This window comes from Apodemus sylvaticus, chromosome 8 (genome assembly GCF_947179515.1).
Source record: "Apodemus sylvaticus chromosome 8, mApoSyl1.1, whole genome shotgun sequence".
In the NCBI taxonomy this organism is placed as follows: domain Eukaryota; kingdom Metazoa; phylum Chordata; class Mammalia; order Rodentia; family Muridae; genus Apodemus; species Apodemus sylvaticus.
The window spans coordinates 22,224,631-22,245,335 of NC_067479.1; the positions used below are offsets into that span (position 1 = coordinate 22,224,631).

General features: G+C 41.8%; 1 protein-coding gene across 1 annotated transcript in view; it reads right to left on the minus strand.

Annotated features, from left to right (window-relative positions):
* The window catches only part of Scel (sciellin), a 103,064-nt gene that overhangs the window by 33,579 nt on the left and 48,780 nt on the right, over positions 1 to 20,705 (minus strand). Inside the window, exons 9-18 of the mRNA XM_052190782.1 lie at positions 19,693 to 19,773; positions 17,550 to 17,615; positions 15,576 to 15,635; positions 11,593 to 11,637; positions 9,743 to 9,802; positions 9,382 to 9,441; positions 7,351 to 7,407; positions 5,467 to 5,526; positions 5,031 to 5,090; positions 3,639 to 3,698 (exon numbers count right to left, since the gene is read on the minus strand). Of these exons, the coding sequence (XP_052046742.1) occupies positions 3,639 to 3,698; positions 5,031 to 5,090; positions 5,467 to 5,526; positions 7,351 to 7,407; positions 9,382 to 9,441; positions 9,743 to 9,802; positions 11,593 to 11,637; positions 15,576 to 15,635; positions 17,550 to 17,615; positions 19,693 to 19,773 (609 nt within the window). The remainder of the gene's footprint in view (positions 1 to 3,638; positions 3,699 to 5,030; positions 5,091 to 5,466; positions 5,527 to 7,350; positions 7,408 to 9,381; positions 9,442 to 9,742; positions 9,803 to 11,592; positions 11,638 to 15,575; positions 15,636 to 17,549; positions 17,616 to 19,692; positions 19,774 to 20,705) is intronic.

Here is a 20,705-nt window from a genome sequence, read left to right on the forward strand (position 1 = left end):
CCATATTGGCTGGCACGTGAGCTCCGAGGTTCCTGGGAACGCTTGCAGGCTTGGCTGTTGGCCTCGACTATATGTCTGCTTCTGATCTTAATGGACCATGCTCCTCCTCCTATTGCATATGCATGTGCTTTTCACATAAGCCTCACCAGCAAACCCTCCTCTGATCTCCAGAGAATGCCTCATGGGGAGAAGAACCTCCTCAGGAGAAAGCTTTAACCCTGTATCCTCACTCAATGACCCCGCAAAGATGCCTCTGAGGTCTCATTTACACAACATCAAAGGTTCAGTATTCAGAAACAACCAGATGTTGACCCAAGTTGTCTGCTTGATCCAGATGTTCCGGGACATCAGTTGCAAAGACAATATGTGCACGTTCGTTGTGGCAATGATGGAACAATTGTCCCCACAGGAACAACCGCTCTACTCCAGATTAGCCCTCGATTTTCACCTAAATGAAGCTCATGGAACTTGAGTCACATGGTCTTAGGGGAAAAATCCCCAGGTTACAGTTGCGAGATTTTAGTGTTTAAATAAGCAACAGATCAACAAGATGAACTTTGTGAGTGTTGGTTGAGGAGTTTGCTTAGGAAGCCTCTGTAAACATTGAACAGAGCCCATAATGTGCTAGGTTATTTAAATTCTTAATGCATAAGGACCATAAAGAAAAGGGAACTTGGGCTGAAGAGATGGCTCAGCAGTTAAGAGCACTGACTGCTCTTCCAGAGGTCCTGAGTTCAATTCCCAGCAACCACATGGTGACTCACATCCATCTGTAATGGAATCCAATGCACTTTTCTGGTGTGTGTCTGAAGACAACAACAGTGTACTCATATAAATAGAAAAATAAAAGAAAAAAGTGAACTAAATAATATGGTGGTCTAATTATCATAATGATGTACTATTTGAAATTTAAGTGATTGAGTCATGGTCTCATAGTGTATACAGCATCAGTATTTGTACATTCTTGCAGCCCACACATAGCAGAGACCAGTGCAGTAGGCAAGACAAGCACAGAAGCAGCCTACTTGGGGCTTCCAAACTGGGGAAAGGCGGAGCACCGACAAACATCTAAGTGAATGTTATCATTGTCAGTGAACTAATAATACATGTTGAGCTTTAGAAAGAGTATTTTGTGATTGCAGTCCTGAGGACAAGTGAGGGTGTGTGATTAGCCACATTCAGTAGTCAGAAGAAATGACCTATTTGAAAGGAAGACAATATGGTTACAGCGTTCTGGAAACTGGGAGCATTGTATGTAAATGCCTTAAGACAAGAATGGACCCGGACTGTGAAAGGTTTGTTTGATAGGACTTTATTGAGAAAGTTTTAAAGGCTGTCTCTGAGTATTAAAGTTCTATTCCTCCTGAAACGGAAAAACAATGAAAGCTTTTTAACGAAGAAGGAAGCTTGCTGTGTGTGTGTGTATACATCAGAGGTTGATGTTTACAGTATTTTACTGTTTTCCTGTTGTTTTTGAGACAAGGACATTTTACTGAGTGAGAGCTCACAAATTTGGTAAGACTAGCAGGGCAGATAACCCCAGCTAGCTCCTGTCTCTACCTTCTTAGGACTGGAATTCTGGGACTGTGCTGCGTGCAATGCCTGACTCTTTCAAGGTGCTGAGACTTGAACTCATGCTTGTTACTGACTGAGCCCTTAACTTTATATTTAAAATATCTACAGAGTCTCATTATATAAAACATAAATTAAAAGTACTATCCTTAAAGGCTCAAAGAAAACACATGAAATATGAACACATATATCACCCGTGTTTACATATGTACATATGTCCATGTATATATACACTCATGTATATAGACACACATGAAAACCCAACCATCATTCATATATGCAATAATTCACTTGTAAAATACATACATGCACACATTCATGTACATGTCCACCTGTATACATACACAGGCATATATATCCATGTGTACATACATATACACACACACATGCTTATATAGGGATGCACTCATGCAAACAAGTATTCAAAATATTCACACAGATGCATATACCCAGTCCTGTACACACATACCCATTTCAATATATAAAGAATAATAGGTCACAATTTGAAGTTCTCTAATAAATATTAAATAGAAACATAATTTTGGATGTCAAGATGAACTAAAATATATGTAGACTTCCTAGCCAAGTATGAGCAATACTTAATCTGAATGTTTTTCTAATGCTGACTTTGGAATCATTGGTTGTGTCTAGTATGTGCTGAGCACAAGCGTACAATGATTCCTCTTTAGTAGACGAGTGTGCTAGTTAGTTTTATGTCAACTTGACACATACTAGAGTCCTTTTGGAAGAGGAAATCTTAACTGAGAACATGCCCCCAGCAGATTTGCCTGAGATAAGGCTTTTGTTGCATTTTCTTGACTGGCGATTGACATGAATACACCTGCCCCAAAGCAAATGGCGCCACCCCTGGGTAGGTGCTCCTGGAGGTAGAAGAGAGCAGACAGCAAGCCACAAGGAGCAAACCAGTAAGCAGCCCTCCATCATGGCCCCGGCACCAGTTCCTACCTCACCGTTCCTGCCCTCTTGCTCCTGCCCAGACTTCCCTTAGAGATGGGCCGCAATATAAAGTTGTAAGATGTAATAAACCCTTTCCTCCCCAAGTTGCTTTTGGTCCTGGTCTTTATCACAGCAGTAGAAAAGTAGCTAAGACACTGAGTAAGCAGGTTCAGTGGCACAGTTCGCCAAAGCTGAGTTTGAATCAGGGCTTCCAGATTCCCTGTTCACACGAATAGCTCAGTCATATGAACCATGTATGGAGCCAAAGAGACCAGTGTGCAAGACTTGCTTGTTTTGCCTTATTCACTGTGTGGTTGTGCCTCTGACTGTGCCACGTGGCCAAAAGCAGAGCAGCTTGGCAATGTGTGCAACAGCTTTTAGCCAGCCGAGCCTTCGCTCTGCCAGCCTAGCCTTTGGGGGCATGGCTGACGCATCTCAGAACCAATAAATAGTATCGTACACGGAGTTAACTGAGTGGAAAAGAGTTCATGCAATTGTTTGATACACCATCTTCAGCTACATGACAAGTGCAGTTTTAGAATACAATTCACGAGCCGGGCGTGGTGGCGCACGCCTGTAATCCCAGCACTTGGGAGGCAGAGGCAGGCGGATTTCTGAGTTCGAGGCCAGCCTGGTCTACAGAGTGAGCTCCAGGACAGCCAGGACTACACAGAGAAACCCTGTCTCAAAAAAAAAAAAAAAAAAAAAAAAAAAAAAAAAAAAGAATACAATTCACATGCACACTGTCTAGAATACACACACATACATACAACATACATATAAAACCATGCATATGCATATATACACATAATCTTATGCATACCTCTACTAATATACTCCCACACACTTTTATAGGTATAACACTCACACATACACGTATAAACTACTACAAAGAGAAAAATATAGCTGAAAATCTTAGTTAAAATTATCTTGCAATTTCTTTAAATTACCAAATAGCAAACGTCACCAAAGAACAAAATGCTAAGGACGCGTAATACGATGTGTTTAAGAGAATAAACGAGCGGTTTGGGTTTGAATGTCAATTCACTGTCCCAAACGTAAGCACTAGCTCTCAGATGTGCCCAGCACAGGGACTTCAGACGTCTCACCTTTTCATATGTTTACTTGTGTCAGGGTTCACTTTAATCAGTCCATCGAGGTCTTGTTTTCTTCAGAAAAGAAAACGAATTCTAATCAATGTCATGAAAATAAAACACCAATCAAATGACTAATAGCTCAGAAATTACGAAGTGATAAATGTAAAATTTCTCTACACCTCTGTGAGCATTTAAAGTTCTAAATGTAAACGACAGCTCCCATCTCTCAAGTGGAAGCCGTTTACGGTTGTTAACTTGCCAACAGTTCACACACGTATGTACTGACTGGTCTGTCCTCAGAATGTAAGCACACGGGACACACTTCTTACTAAACAAAACCAGCCCTGACATCAGGTCCATCCAGCTAGATCACTTCTGAGGGCCTCAGTGAAGTCAGGTGAGTTAGATGAAGTTTTCCACTAGGAACGGACTGACGACAAATCGCTACTGAACAAATTGATATGGTCTCTTTTTTTGTTTGTTTGTTTGTTTTAACAAGAAGAAAATATTGATAACAACATAATAATTCACAATATCGTAAATACTAAAAAAAGAATACCCTCGTGTAAACCTATTGATCATGCCCATGTCCTAACCTTTTAAATATCTTTTGCCTTAAATATTTATTTTCCTACAAGATTACTTGTAGGAAACACAGTGACTCACTTCTTACTGGATCTACGTGCTGTCCAATTACAACCCTGAGGAGCTACACTCAAAGCAGGCAGTTGGGGGGTGTGGGTGGGGGGTGGAGGTGGGGGTAGAGATGTGGGTGGGGGTGGAGGTGGGGGTGGAGGTGGGGGTAGAGAAGTGGGTGGGGGGTGGAGGTAGGGGTGGAGGTGGGGGTGGAGGTGGGGTGGAGGTGGGGGTAGGGGTGGGGGTGGAGGTGGGGTTGGAGGTGGGGGTAGGGGTTGGGGTGGAGGTGGGCTTGTAGAAGCAGAGCTTGGCCAGAATGCCTGCGTCACAGCCCTGGACAGGTGAAGCAGGAGCAGATCCTTATTCCCATCCAGGCACTGGCCCAGTCTCTCCCTGGACTGCCAGCTGAAACCACCATCCTTTGAGAAGGCACTTAGGGAGTCCTAGTCACAGCTGGCTTTGCTGTCTGTCATTCTAGAAATGTACTTCGGAAACTATGTCAAGGCTGCATTCTTTAGATAAATTCTCTCTCCCTCCTTAAAAAGAAACCAATGCCCCGAATCAAACAGAAGAGCATCTTGGTATTAAACACCGAGACAATTATTTTAAAATAATTTAATTTATGGAAGGTAATCATGAATGGCCACACCTCCCATCTTTATTGGCTAATCCCATAGTTTAAAATATGATAGTGAAGGTAAAAAGTCAAATCATTTGCCTTCTGCTTATTATGCAGAAATCAGAATTAGTGACATTAGTGAGACATACCCTGTGGTAGTTTCAAGTCCTTTGGGGTTGATCTTCATGACACTATCAAGATCTTTACCTCTTATGAAAAGAATGTTTGGATTAGTTTCATGACATTTCCATAGAAGATATCATCCATTCTATATTTTTAATGATTAACTCACTAAACTTTTACTGTTATTATTTCATTGGAGAAAATTAATCTGATATAAAATGTATTTTACTATAAAATTGACTAAGTGATATAGTTAACTAAATCTCCAAAACTTTGCTGTGCTGCATATAAAGTGATAAGATACAATCACAATACATTCTTCAAACTGAATAACAGGGCTGCAGAGGTAAGACATGCAAAATCTAAGACAGATTCAAAGCCGAGACTCCCACCACACCACTGAAGTCGCTAGTTAGTCAACAGAGGAAGCCGGAGACCCAGAGACATCTAAGCAGTCCTCACCTGCTGCTGCGTCTCTCTGCCATGGCATTTGTTCTGATAACTGCTCTGGGATCTTGGCTTCTTTGGGAGGAAAAGTCATCAAAACTTATGTCATCACCAAAGACATGGTGTCTTTCACATGGGAATGCTCACACACATCTGAACTCATACAGACTATGGCCTGAGTGCTCAGGGCCAAGCCAGGTGGGGTCCCGGCACTGAGGGGAAGTGGACATCTACATCCCATCTCTAAACAAGAAGCCACCTGTGATCTGCAGCTACTTGAAAAGGGAAAATTTGTTTTTTCCAATGGAGTGTTACTGGGTATATAAACCACACTTAAGGGCAGACTCCATGCCCAGCAGCAAATGGCCAACACAAATGAAGTCAGTGTTTTTGTAGATTTTTTTTGTTTTTGTTTATGTCTTATATTGGATATCTTTTTATCTTATTGGCCTTTTGCTTATATGTCATAGTTTTTGATTTTGTGTTTTTATAGGATGTGTGTATGTGTGTTTTCTTATACTTTTTCATCTTTTTTTCTTTTTTTTTCCCATTTGTTTTGAAATAAAGAAAGAAAGAGAGAAAGAAAAGAAAGGTGTTGAGAAGGTGGGGGGTCTGTGAAGAAATGGGAGAGGAAACATATCAGAACATATTGTATGAATTTTCAATTTAAATAACTAACGTCAGTTAAGTTATTTGCAATATTTGCATTATCCTCTGAAAACCATTGTGCTGGTTTGTTTTATGTCAACTTGACAATGAATTAAGGTCACCTTCAAGGAGGGAGCCTCATTTGAGAAAACGCCTCCAGCCTGTTGGGCATTTTCCTAATTAGTGATTCCTGGGGAAGATCCCAGGCCATTTTGAGAGGTGCCATCCCTGGGCTGGTGGTCCTGGGTTCTATAAGAAGGCAGGCTGAGCAGGCCAGTGAGCAGCGCCCCTCATGGCCTCTGCATGGCTCCTGCCTCAAGGTTCTTTCCTTGTTTGAGTTCCTGTCCTGACTTCCTTGGATAGTGAATGTTGCTGAGGAAGTGTACGCCGAATAAACCATTTCTTTCCTCCCCAAGTTGCTTTAGCTATGAGTAAGCCTACCTGTGTAAATGAGAATGTGCCTGAACGTGGTGTTGGATATTTCTAGAAACAACTGACCAGAAAGACCTTTACTCTACTTATACTTGGATTATCATTGTTTGTTTATGTGCTGTGTCTGTGTTTGCGTGTATGTCATGTGTACATATGGGTATATGTGCACAAATGTGTGCATGTGAACCCCAGAAGTCAACATTAAATTTCTTCCTCCATTGTTCTCCAGCTTACTTTTGGGGACAGGGTTTCTCACTGAACCTGGGGGTCACAGATTCAGTTACAGTGGCTGGTCAGCAAGCTCGAGGCACACACACACACACACACACACACACACACACACACCCCTCCCCTCCTGCCTCCCTCTCCCTAAGTGCCAGGGCTTCAGGTGTTCCACACTGACCAGGTTTTCGCCTGTGTGCAGAGGATTTAAACTTCTATCCATGTGTTTGCACAGCAGGGGTGTTAGTGACAGAGACATCTATCTCGCTATGCCATCTTCTAGCTTTCTAACTCCATTCATTTCCACAGTGCTACTTGATTTAAACAAGTTTACATCCTGTCTCTCATTTTGCATTTTTTACCTTAATTCCCATTAAAAGTTGACATGTGTATTAGTTATCTAATAAAATGCACAATGAAAGGTTTGGTGGCAGATCTGTATGACCATCCATTAGAGATGGTGCAGACTGTATTCCCTTTGGCCCACCATCTCTGACCCAACTAAAGAGTTCATCTGTGGCAGAAAATAAAGCTCTGAGTTGTGATGAGGTGAGAGAGGCAAGGAGAAGAACCAAATGGATGGAGATGTCTACTTACCCTCTGTCGGTGTCAGCCCTGTGGTTGACTTTCTTAAGGCTCCCGAAGGCTTGATTTCTTTACAGCGTTAGGATTGAGGGGGGGAAAAGCATTTGAGAGAAACTTAGTGGCCTGATCAGAATCTCTTAGGAGAGCTACAGATTTCTCACAGCAGGAATGAGGTGCAATCAGGGTCACAGCACTGGACACTCTTCGAAATACCTAGTTCAAGTGGCGACACCTTGATATCAAGTGGTGATATCAACCACTACTCAGTTACAACTCAATCAATTTAAAAGCAAATTTTCCCACCAGGCCTCAGCCTTTTCTCTTTGGGAGGATTACATGAAAGATAAGTTTAATATGACCATGAAGATTTTTGCCTTATTTAAGCATAAAAACTCATTCATTCTAGGTAGAAATCAATTATTGATCAAGGCTTTAAATGGAAATACTTTGAGGACATGGAGAAGTTGTTTCCCATAAAAGTTTCTAAAGTCTCCTTTAAAGGTCTAAGGCCACCTTGAAGCGTGAAGACAACCATGCTCTGGCGGCAAACTGATCGCCTAGAATGGTTCTTTCATGTACCAGAAACTAGAGGTTGGTGGTTGGCCATACTCGTGATCCAAGCACCTGAAAGGATGAGGCAGGAGGATTGTGTGTTTGAGACTAACCAGGGCTCATTGACAAGCCCCTCTCTTAGAACAATGAATTGAAAACCAATCCCCTAACACTATACAACCAACCAAGTGCTGCACACTGGCGTTTTCATCTCTGATTGGTTTCACTGTGATAAAAATTATTGGCATATTAAGCTTGTTTGCTCTATCAGATGGGAGGACAGAATAAGACTAGAAGTGAGGACACTCTCCCTCCTATACCTGCAAGGTCACTTCCTCCGGTATCATTCAGGTGTCATTGTGTGACACTGGAGTCACTGTTCTTCCTCCTTCACAGTCCACACCATGACAGGTAAGGCTCACCCCAATCTTCATCTTTTCTAACATCCGTTTGGAGCTCTCTAAGCTCCTTGTCGGGAATCTCACTTTCTCCTCTAAAACACAAATCTACATGGCAGAACAGCTGACTGTTCTTCATTTGGAGGAAGTCACCTACAGCGAACCAGCACGTTTGCGTGCCTCTCACTGAGAACGCTTCCCGCCATACAGACTCTGTTGTGTATTCTGGATCAGAAAGCTGGGAATGTACCCGACAGGGTTGACTTGGAAAACTAGGGGACTATTCCATGCACACACTGGCACAGACAAGTGGTTCTTAAAAATAAATGTGACATTAGAAATGATTGATATCTTAGAAAATAGAGTTTAATAAATCTAGCCAAATCCAAAGGAAGTGGCCAGACCGGGAATAAATGATAGAAGTCTCATAAATCCCTAACCTCTGTCATTTTTTCACTGCCTAGAAGTTTTATTTGATGAGACTGTTGGGAATTTGATTTCTTTCAATATTAATAAAAGATATCAGTTAGGAAGAGCCAATTTTCTGCTTTGTCATTATCAGCCTAAAATTGTAAGTTCGTCTATCAAAAGCTACTAATTTAGTTGTTAATCATCAGTTAACCTACTACAAAAATTTTCAGTGTCTTTCAACATTAAGGTGCCTATGCAAAGACCAACATAGGAAACAGGACTAAGATTCCACCTAAGAACGGCCTCTGTCATCTAAGGATGACAGTGGTCAGCAGGGCCATTCCCAGGACCAAAGTGCCTTGGCCAATACACTTAGTCCATAAGCTTCCTGTGTCATCACGTTGGGGCCTTCATTTCTCTCTATGAAAGTGTGCATGGGGGTCACCTAGGTCACACCCTTCTCCTTATGGGATGAGGAAATGAGTTCCTGGGGGTTAAGCCCGTTGACTAGGTCACAGATGTCATGACGGTGGCAGAGCCAATATTGAGGCACCAGTCTTCTCCGAGTCTTACCCAGAGCTTGTGTTGCTAGACCTCCCGACCCTGGCAGAGAAAGGGACTTCCTGATGACAGAAGAGTGCAGTCAAATGACTCTAAATGGCCTGACTCCACGGAATCTTACCCTTTGCCATCCCTGTCCATCTGGGTGTTCATATAGATCAGACTTTCAAGGCTCTGGGCTCTGGAAACAAAAAAGGATTGCAATAAAAAAAAAACAAACTGTGAGATTGTGTGGTATCTTGAAAGGTCAGCTATAATAAACATTTTCTATGAATTGCTCATTTTCTCCCATTGAATAGAAGAGCAGAGATCATTCCGGGCAATTATGTCTGAAGCAAATGGGCAATGCCAAGAAAGCTCGCCCATCTGCTATGGTGCTGGCCTGCCAGAGGCTGCGGCTCCCTGCCCACCACCGTCACCATCTGAAGGAGCAGGGCCAGAGGTCTGGGATGCAGGTTGTCCAGAACAACAGGCCCACGTACCTTTTGTCCAACTGCTGTGCCTTCAGGTTTGCTCGGAAGAGGCCATCGAGACCTTGATTTCTTTAAATATATAGATTTAAAAAAATCTCATCAGTAATAATGGCAGATGCTTAACTATAAAAAGCTTACACCAGTTTACATGTAAAATAGAATCTGCCAGGGAAAGATGAGCTAGAGTTCTGGAAACGTCTCTAGTCCACACGGGTGTTTTCCTGAACTCCAATTTAAAGCACAGTGAACCTGAGAGGAAGTGTAGCCAAAGGGACCTCCGGGCCGCGCAGGCCGGGGTGAGGCTGCCGACACGCCATCTGGGTGCAGGGTGTGGTCCTTCTTTATTGCATTTTGTATTCTTTTTAAGCAATTTTGATTTCACATGTCTTTATGTGTTGGCGAGTTCTGTCTGCCAGCACTTCTGTGTATCATGTGTGTCCCTTGTTGCAAATGCTCTTAACCACTGAGCCATTTAAACAGTCGCTATCTTCTTTCTTTATATTATTGAAAGTAAAATACAATCAATCACACATCATTTTCCTTTTACTCTCTGCAGTCCTTCCCATGGACACTTCCCCCGACTCCTCTCTCAGATTCACGGTCTTTTTCTCAGATTCATTTTTACTTTCATTGTCGATATACACATCATATACATCATATACATATACACATACACATACACTTAGACATACACATACACATACACTTAGACATACACATACACATACACTTAGATATACACATACACATATACATACACATACACTTAGACATACACATACATACACTTAGACATACACATACACTTAGACATACACATACACATACACTTAGATATACACATACACTTACACATACACTTAGACATACACATACACTTAGACATACACATACACATATACATACACATACACACATATGCATCATATACACATATACATATATACACATATATACATACATATACATATATAATGGTTATATATGGATATATATAATGTTATTTATAGAGCTATGATGCAAGATCATGGTGTTTCAGGGTCTCCTGAAAATGCCCACAACACTGCCTTCACATCCCTGGACAGATCCTCGGTTGATACTGAGATGCTATTGATCAGACATTTTCTGTTACCCCTCTGGTTGCTTCTCTGCTTATGCCTTCTGAGGTCGGCCACATCCTTTCACTCGCACCTGCCTCTGTGACTCCTGATCTACAACCTCCTGTCTGTGAAGATGAGGAACCTGCAGAGCAGCAAATCTGGGTGACTTGCTGTCCTCAAAACAGCGCATGAGAACCATATTTCACAGCCTTGGGGCAAGGAAACCAGTGGACATGCTGTGTTTTGTTCCTTCCCTTTCTATCTCTGTCATCCATTTATAGCTCCTAGAATGTTTTGTTTTGCAATTTCAAGTGATTCAAAACTAAGAGATAATAATAAGATATGAGTGGGGTTTGAAGTGGCTAAACTCAAAATATCCAGAAATTCAGTAAAAGTGTGTGTGTGTGTGTGTGTGTGTGTGTGTGTGTGTGTGTGTGTGTGTGTGTAAATAGACAGACAGATAGATAGACAAATAGATACCAGAAACTGTGATTTCTTTATAAACATGCAGCTACCTTAAATTTCATGGAACATGAAAATCAAAGATACTTAGATATTAGCACTTTCAGACTTTCATATCTGTTCAATTATTTTTGCAAGCTTTTTATCCAAGACTGGTGAGATATTAATGGCTAGTCAGATAAGTCCACCCTCCTACTCTAAAACTAGAACATTGTTTTTAATTCTGAAAAGATGATACAAGAAGTCACAATGTCCAATTTAGTAATAAAATGAGCAGCAGATCTTTTTAAACCTCACCTGTTCAAGCTTTTGTTCATTCTGATGAGATTGTCCAGTTCTTCACTTTGGGAAGAGAAAACAGAATCGAACATTAGATTCACCTTTAAAATAACTGTGAGTGCTCAGAAACAGAACACATGCCCCCACGTTAATTATCTGCGAGAGTCTATTAGTCCTTCAAAGTGCTCCTGACACCAGGCTGAGAAGCCTTTCCTGGCCCATAAGCTGAAGTCTCCCCAGTGTTTGGGTCTCTTGCAGCACATGGGGTTTTCTGTCTGCTTTGTGGGACTCCACTTATACTGTTTATTATAACGATAGCCATCGTCTGCTTGCTGAGTGTTAAGGTTCCTTCCCATACACACTACTTAAAATCCAGAACTGTACTCTACAATGCATCCTGCCCATCTTTAACACATTACCTTTAGATAGCTGTTTAATACTCGTTTTTAACTGAATCAACGAGTACAGGTCCACTGGCTAATCATAGATTCTGTTCGCACACAGCACAGCTGCACAGAAAGTAACTATTGCTCCAAGTTGACTGCAAGATCATAGTAGGTCAAGTAAACTTGCGAGCCTGCTTCCATATTGGAGAACTGCGAAGCCCCTTTCTGGCAGCCTTGTCAGGAATGGCCTGTTTAAGTTAAGCGTATGGGTTGGCGAGTTTCTCTTAAACCGTGGGTTCAGCTTTCCTCCCCAAGCGGGGAGCCTGGGGTAGGGTGCTCCCTGAGAGCCTCCTCTATTGCTTCCTCCCGTGAGGTCCTCACAGGATTCCTTCTCCCAGATTCTCTTTCCCCCTTCCTTTCCTCTCTGTCTTCCTCACTTGCTGGTTCCGTCCACACATCTTGGTTCTCTCTTCTTGATGCTCTAAGTCCTATGTGTCTCCAGCTTTTCTAACGATCTTCTTGAGTCATCTCTGGTGTTGACCAGGAGACCAGTATTTACAACCACAAGCTTCTAAGGCTACAACATCTACCCTGCCATCTGAAGAACTCCACAACTCATGGGCAACCTGAGTGAATTTTCTGCTGCTCTTGTTAATACAATTGCTCCATAGGTAAAACAATATGAATAATCGTGTCATCTTTTAAAAGAACCAATAACTTAATATACAATTCTGAGCACAATGCCTAAGAAGTCATAAATCCTCACCTAATTTTTGCCATTATAATAAATAGCATCTTGCCAATAGTTTTCATGGAACACATGCTTGCTGTATTTACCTTTTCAATTGAATGTATTAACAGCAAGGCACTGTCTCAGTTTCAGAGAAATATAGAGGATGAGACTATTCTATTCTGTGTGGCGAGATTCTAGGTGAACCACTATTGCCAGAAGAACTGTTTAGGACAGCCCTGTCAGAAACCCTCAACATGTTCAGTTCATCTCCGATACATAGATGACTCATTTAAAGAAACATTATATGTTTAATGATAGAACTGAAAGTTGAAAATAAACACTGAAATGTTTTCAGAACAGTATCTGGCCCTGACTGAAAAGGAAAAAGAATAAATGTTCTACCCTGATGGGGAAAAAAAATTCTGCCTAGCACTCAAACATGGTGCGCTGTTACTGTTTCTTGCTTTAAAATGCTGCCTGATAAGCAGAGACTGACTAAAAAATTGTTTCCACCCCAGGGGAAAGAGTGACTGGAAAAATCTTGTACATTCTAGTCCTAGACCATTGTGACTGGCATGAGCCACGATGATGAGCTTTTTCAGGTTTCAAGTTCCCGGTTGTTTATCACAAGAAAATTAGCATAAACCTCGAGAAAGATGCTCTGTGTTGAATTAAACACCAGGGAAACAGCGCTCTGACTAAAGAACCTGAGCTTTCAAAATGTCTGTAAATTGATAAAAAGCTTTAGATATTAAGTTTCACCATTGTCTTTGCAACAAATTAAATGCCCTTAATCAGATAGCAATGGCTTTCTATTCCACCAAGAGCAGCTGGGAGCACGGAGCTCCTTCTATTCCCTTTGGAAAGCCCAGAAAACATTTCTCTGGTCCATGTGAAAGCAGAAACTCTTTCTCTCTCTCTGATGCATGTTTGACTCTGCAAGCTGTGTGCCTGTCGCTGGGGACCAGGGGCAGGAAAGCCAGGCAGCTTCTGCTCTCCCTGCGTGGAGTGACTCACACCACAATACCATGGCCCCTCAACATCACTCACGTGGCTTACTTTCAAGTATCCCAAATTTCCAGTCAAAAACTTGTCCCACTGTTATTAAAAACAAAATATTGACCTGGGCATGGCTGAGCAAACCTGTGAACCTAGAGACTCAGAAAGATAAGGCTAAAAAGGATCACAAGTCCATTGTCCTGCTTATGCTACAGAGTGAGTTCAAGTCATGACTGGGATGCTTTTTCTGGTTTGAAAAGAAACGGGAAAATGAAGCTGAGGAAATCTCCAAGACCAATCACTTTCTCGTCTTGTATAAGGCCTAGGTTTATGCCGCAGTCTAAAGCGCATACTTCAAAGTAAATTCATAATATCAGAAATACAGGATCATAAATGGGAGAAAAATCAAACTTAAACTTGAAACACAAAGATCCTCCCTAGTCTCCTTCCAATACAAAGTCCCTATTAACTGCACAGAAAACTGAGCTGGCTTCCTGTCTGGTCAAGTCATTGTCTTTGTTGAGGAGGGTCTCACTCTGTTGTCCCGGTGGTCTTCCTGAGCCACCCAAGGGTTGGCATTGAAGGTGTGGGCAGCTTGTCCAGCCTTTTCTATTTTTTGTTTGTTTTGGCTTGCAGTGAGATGCACCCTAGTAAATTCTTTTCATTGCTTAATTATGTTAAACAAGGAAAAACTTCTCAGGTTTGGGATTAAAACGATGAAATATTTGTATCCAGGATTTTGACATATTACTCCTTTGGGACAAAGCTTTATATTAGCATGAAAATGATCTCTGGTGACTAAAACAAAATGTCTTCCCTGCAGATGACGATGAAATGCATGAGGATGAGATTAAAGAGAAGGTGGCACATTTATCCAGATAACAAAAGCAAGTGTGGTTAGGCCCTGGGCAGTAGAAATAGCTGGACTCTAGTCACTGAGGCAGGGAGAGAGAGATTCCACTGGGTCACACAGAGAAGACTTCACAGGGCAGGGATTGGTGGCCTGGATCTTTAAAGACTATCCTAGAATTAGAATAGATGGATGTGGTGGCGCCAAGACTGGTGAAGATCGCTGTGTGAAAGGAATGACAGAAACAAGCGTGCCTAGAAACCATAGCAAGGACGAGGTCTGTGCTGGTGTTGAATATGGGATGAATATGCGGGTGAACTCAGAAATGATTCCGGAACCTAATTGTTGTCTTGATCTAGGTTAGAAAACAGTCATACGTAACCACAGCAAGTATTTACAGGTGGGAGCCACGCAGGGATCTACAGAAAACTATGTGGCATTCAGTGGCATAAATGGGGCAGAAGAATGAGAGGTCAGAAGAATTTAAGTACAGGCATGCTGGTCTCTCATCCTGGTCTCAGTGAGGCCGTGAACCGGCATAAGCCGTGCATGTGCGAGAGACAATGTAGACTTTTAGGTTATACACACCTGTACGACACAGCGGGGAAAGGATGGAAGAACAAGAATGATTTTAGAAGGTTGAGCCTGCAGGAAGGACAGAAGTGAAAAACAGCACATCTGTGAAGAAAGGTGAACATGGTCCCAGGATATTTGAAATGGAGGTACAGAGGGCAAAAGTCAGTACATATCCAAGCCAGCAACAAAAACCACAGAACTGGAGGTATGGTTGGGATCTAAGGTCACTAGGATGAGGTGACTCAGAGGAGGATGAAGATGGGCTTCCCTCCATGTCAGCACCAGCCCCTCTGTGTGGGAACTTATAGAGAGACACTAAGAGGTTTTTCTTCTTAGTCATATGCAACAAACAGCACTGGGTATTGGCTCACATTTCCAGAAACTGCAGAGGCACTGAATAGCTTTTAGACCACGAAGAAGGGGGTGGGGACCTAGGCTGGGAGCTCTCAAACCTCACCCCTTGTCTGTTTTCTGAAGTGCAGTCGCCACCCTGATGATGTCATCGAGATCCTGAGTCCTTTAGTGAAGAGAAAGAGAAGCAGGTCAGTGGGGTGACGCGCGACTGGCGGGGCAAACTTGTTGGAATTTCCTTCCTTGGTGAAGGACTTCAGGGGAGTCCATATTCAGGAATGACATGTTTAATAGGCTCACAAGTTGATCCCATTGTTTCTATGCATGGCACACACAGACACTGGCATCCTTCATCACCACCAAGGTCTCCATGTATGGCACACACAGACACTAGCATCCTTCATCACCACCAAGGTCTCCATGCATGGCACACGCAGACACTAGCATCCTTCATAACCACCAAGGTCTCCATGCATGGCACACACAGACACTAGCATCCTTCATAACCACCGAGGTCTCCATGCATGGCACACACACAGACACTAGCATCCTTCATTGCTACTGAGCACCAGCAGTGGCCTAGACCACTGAACTGTCACAGAAGGTGCAGTGACATCACATGCCACATACAGTACAATGTGGGAGGTGTCAAGTTTTATAAAATCTTGTAAGGACAGAAAAGTCAGACTCCCTTCACATGTAAAGTATGTGTGTCATCTGTGCCAAAACTTGGGACTCTTCTGAGAATCAAAGAGAAAACACACACACACACACACACACACACACACACACACACACACAATTGATTCTTGGGAATAGCTTAGTCATCTTTTTCACTGACAACTGACTTATTATATTGATGGAATTATAAAACTATAAAATACCAATGTTGTAATTTGTCAGTTTTTTTTAAAGCAAAACCATTTCTGGGCTGGAGAGCTGTCACTGCTATTAAAGGCTAGACAGTCATAACAAAAAAACAGTTTCTTACATATTTTTTTGAGATCATGATGTAATAACATCATTTCCCTCCCCACAAACTATCCCATTGTACCCACACACACACACTTTTTCAGAGTCATGTACTCTTTTTCATTAATTGTACATTAAGTGCAAACTACTCAGTCTTTATAATGTGCCTTGCATGTAAGCTTTTAAGGCTGTCTGTTTAGGTAACCAGTTAGAATGCTCTTCCCTACGGAAGACCCTTTATCCTGTTCTCAGCAGTCCTAGAACTTACTGTGTTTACCAGACTAGCCTCAAATGTGACATAATCTTGTTCCTGCCCCTAAGTGCTGGGACTACAGGCATGTGCCACCATGCATGGCTTCAAAAAGTCTTTCTGACAGTTTTTATTTTTCCTAAATAATAAAGAAGAAACACAAGTAGACATATCCATAATGAATGCTAAACTAGGTAGGCTGTGGGAACAGGGGCGAATCAGCTAAACTAGGTAGGCTGTGGAAACAGGTGCGAACCTGTTGGAGAGACCATGGTGGCGAGAGCAGACACTTGGGAACCCCTTCCTTCCCCCATGAGTCAGCAGGATGTGTGGTCAGGTCAGCGGGTGAGCGCCTTCCACAGCAGGAACCAATGGGTAGCCTTTGTATTACAAGTTCAACAAAGCAAAAGCACTACAGCTACAGCAGCAGTGTCCTATATCTTGAGGCAACCACAGGGAACAGAAGTAAGCAGGCTTCCTCCCTGCAAGGGTTTCACCTCATCCTGTCCTTGTGTTCAGACAATTATGCATTTGCAGTGATAAATCTTGTGACATATTTAAAGGACAAGAACCTACAAAAACGTGTGTTACCTAGGCAGACATGGTGCCTCACTTTAATACCTGGAGGCAGAGACAGGCGGATCTCTACAAACTTGATGCTGCCCTTGTGTACATAGCAAGTTCTAGGCCAGCTAGGGCTACTTAGTGAAACCTTGTCTCAAAAACAAATGAACAATTCACTCATTATAGCTAAAGTTGGCAAGAAAACGAATGTTATCTAATTTATTATTTTAAAGCACTCCACCAAAGCATGTTTTAGCATTGGCACAATTTTATGTGTGTAACAGAGGTTTGTACCTTATATTTCTTTCAGCATGTCTGTCGGTTTCTCCACATGCCCCTGCTGTAGCTGCAGGTATCTGCCTAGTTTTTAAAAATAATGCCTGTTAGGTAAAAATCTCCTCCATGTTAAGTTTATATGTATGAGATGACATTTGTGTTCAGAAATATATATTATATTATTTGACAAAAATTTCACCTTAGCTCTTTGTATTGGCTAACATTCAACCATTTCCCTTTTTGAAGGTCTAAAGAGTACAAGGTACAAATTTTACATATCAACTTCTTTTCATATGTTTTAAACCACAAGGTGCATTTAGCCATATCTGATCTAGACATGGTTCATTTTATTTCCCTTCATCAAAGCAGTTTGTCCTTACTGCTATCAGATAACGATGGAACATTTTAAATATCAAGAATAATTATTTTGTTGTTAGGCACCAATATAATATTTTTTCTTAGAGACTTATTTCATGGGAATACTTCCAAGAAATGTATTTGCTCAGGTAAGACCAGAAATTAGTCTACATTTCAAATACTTCTACCATACCAAGAGGGCTGTGTTAGACTGGCAACTGCGAACTGTACGGTGCTAGGTTGTTAGAGTTTATGAGGCTGCTCTCTTTCCTCAGACTGTGGTTGACCTACTTGTACATTCCTGCTTATTCTCACGAGCTATATTCAACCATTTTTTGTTCTCCTGAGGACATGTGTTAATTACATAGAAAACACTTCCCTTTCATATCTGTTCATTAAAATCACCACGCTGTGATTAAAGCAATCAGGATTTTTAAAACAGGCAAGTTGCCCCAATTTTATTTTTTGGATCATTAGTAGAAGAAAGAAATGAGAATAATAAACGTGGATTTGACCAATTCCTCGGGAATTTAGCTTTTTTTTCTGAACATAAACATGTGCAGCCCTCTAGTGTCTACACTTTTAGCTCAGAGTTTAGGTGGTCCAAGGGCAGCCTATTTCAGTTTCTTTTTAAAAATCTATTCTAATTATGACTTAATTGCTTAATACTATAAGACTGAGAGGACCAATCAGGTGAGGCAGGAAGCTTGAGAGGTTGCTCTTAGGAGATAATTATAATCATTGCAGAAATGAAAAGTTACGAGACTAATCCATATCATTAATTAGTTCAGTGAAAAACTATTCTCCCGACTCATTAAAGCAATATCCTAAGGACAAAATTTCAGAGACCCAGGGGGATCTTAAGGGAGTTTTAGCCCCCAAGGGTGAACACACAGTGCCACACACCTCCATTCTTTGGTCAGGCTTTCTAGCAGGCCGTCCTCTTTCTAAAAAATGCTTTTATGATGGTGACTTATGGTTAACAGTTCTGTATTTACATAATAATAGTCCTGTGCCAAAAATCCCCCTCGAGGGGCAACAATACAAAAGAAGCGAAAGTAGTCATTCAAGCGGATCCCACATCTCAGTCTCCACGGAAACCCTGGGATCTAATCCGTCAATACTAATGAAAAAAAAATGGGACGTCCATCTTGAAAAATGGTTCACAGAACACTTACCCAGACTGCCAAGCTTCTGACTTGGCCTCAAAGTATTCATTATAAAGTTCCAGAAGTTCGAAGTAGAAAAGAGACTTGGAGATAAGTTATTTGGAATAGTCTTAAAATTTTTTGATAGTTTTGAAATGAATTAAAAAAATACTTTAGTTAAAAAAAAATCAAATAACAGCCTAAGTGTATTTCTAGCATAATTGAGGGCTTGAGTGGTGATGCAGAGTAAGTGTATCCTTTATTAAAATATGTAGCTCTTAACGGGAAACTTAATTACAAGGAAATAGAAAGGGAATATAATCTTATATGTACTTTAGAAGACATGAAAAAAATATACAATATATATGCATTTATATCAAGTGCTAATATATAAGAAGCCTTCATATAAACACTTCCAGTTCTACTTGTCCATGACTATTTCAAAAGTATAGTTCCATAAGACAGGTAATAGCCGTCACTATTCTAAAGCAAAAGTAATTGCACGTATGTATTGATAGAGTTATAAGTTCCGTGAGTCTCGCATCAGTGAGCGCCCACAGAAAGACCAGCCATGCTCTCCACAAAGCTGGTCACGGTTTTTTACTCTCATTTCCCTTCAACATCCTGGCAGGACATTCGGAAGGACAAGTTCTTACCTATTAGTCGGCCTCAGTTGTTTAGGAGACTCAATGGGAGAACAGGGCTTCGGAGGGAGTGGAGGGTGAAGAGCTGGGTCCCTTTGAAACAGAAAACAGCTCATTAAGCTGTGGAACCCGTATGCATTGTAATAACTACTAACCAACCGCGGTTATCATGGGAATATCTGTTAACTCATGAGCGCATGTGTGGGGAGCCTGGAAGGCAGAAGCCACAGCGTGCAGGCTCTGAAGAAGTCCTGTTTTGAACATGGATGCTTTAAAGGCCCACTCACCCAGGCTTTGGGGACCCTGCCCCATCTGTAACTACAGTTGGAACCACAACATGCCCTTTAGTAGGCTTGGCACTCTGCTCGTAAGGTTAGGCAGTTGCTGCGTTTTGAGTCATCACATGAGCACCGTGAATGGGGCCCTGGAATTACGTATAAGCTTGTTTAGAGATGAATCCAACTCACAGGCTGCCGTAGAAACAGCAAGAAGGTGTCTCACCTTTTAGATCTCAAGGAAAAGTTGGTTTGGAGACTTTTAATTAACTCTTGACTTAAATATTATCAGCAAGAGACACCTCGATGCTGACAAGGTATAAAATATGATGTTAGCCAACTTTCAATGAGGCACCAAAGTCAACTGTGAAAGGCCACATGATTGAGTGACAAGAGAACCGGAACTGGGCAAGTCTGTTTAACTATAAATAAAGGCCGTTCTTCCTGAAGTCATGTGACTGTCAGGATTTCCCCACTCCCCACCTCTGCCACCTTAGTGTTTCTCTTCTCAGTTGTCCTGACACAGAGCAATCCAGAGGCTATCCACAATCTGATGCCCTATTCTCCTGGCCTCCTGAGTAGACAGGCACACAGGACGAGGCTCCCTGCAGACAGCTCAGCTCTAAGGCAACCCTATCTGCTTCTTCATCTGTAGTATGCTCTCTAACAGGATTGGTGGGGATTTTCAGGACTGAATGAGATCCCAGTTTTGGTCAACAAACATCACCGGGCAGCTTTCTGTGTGATGAA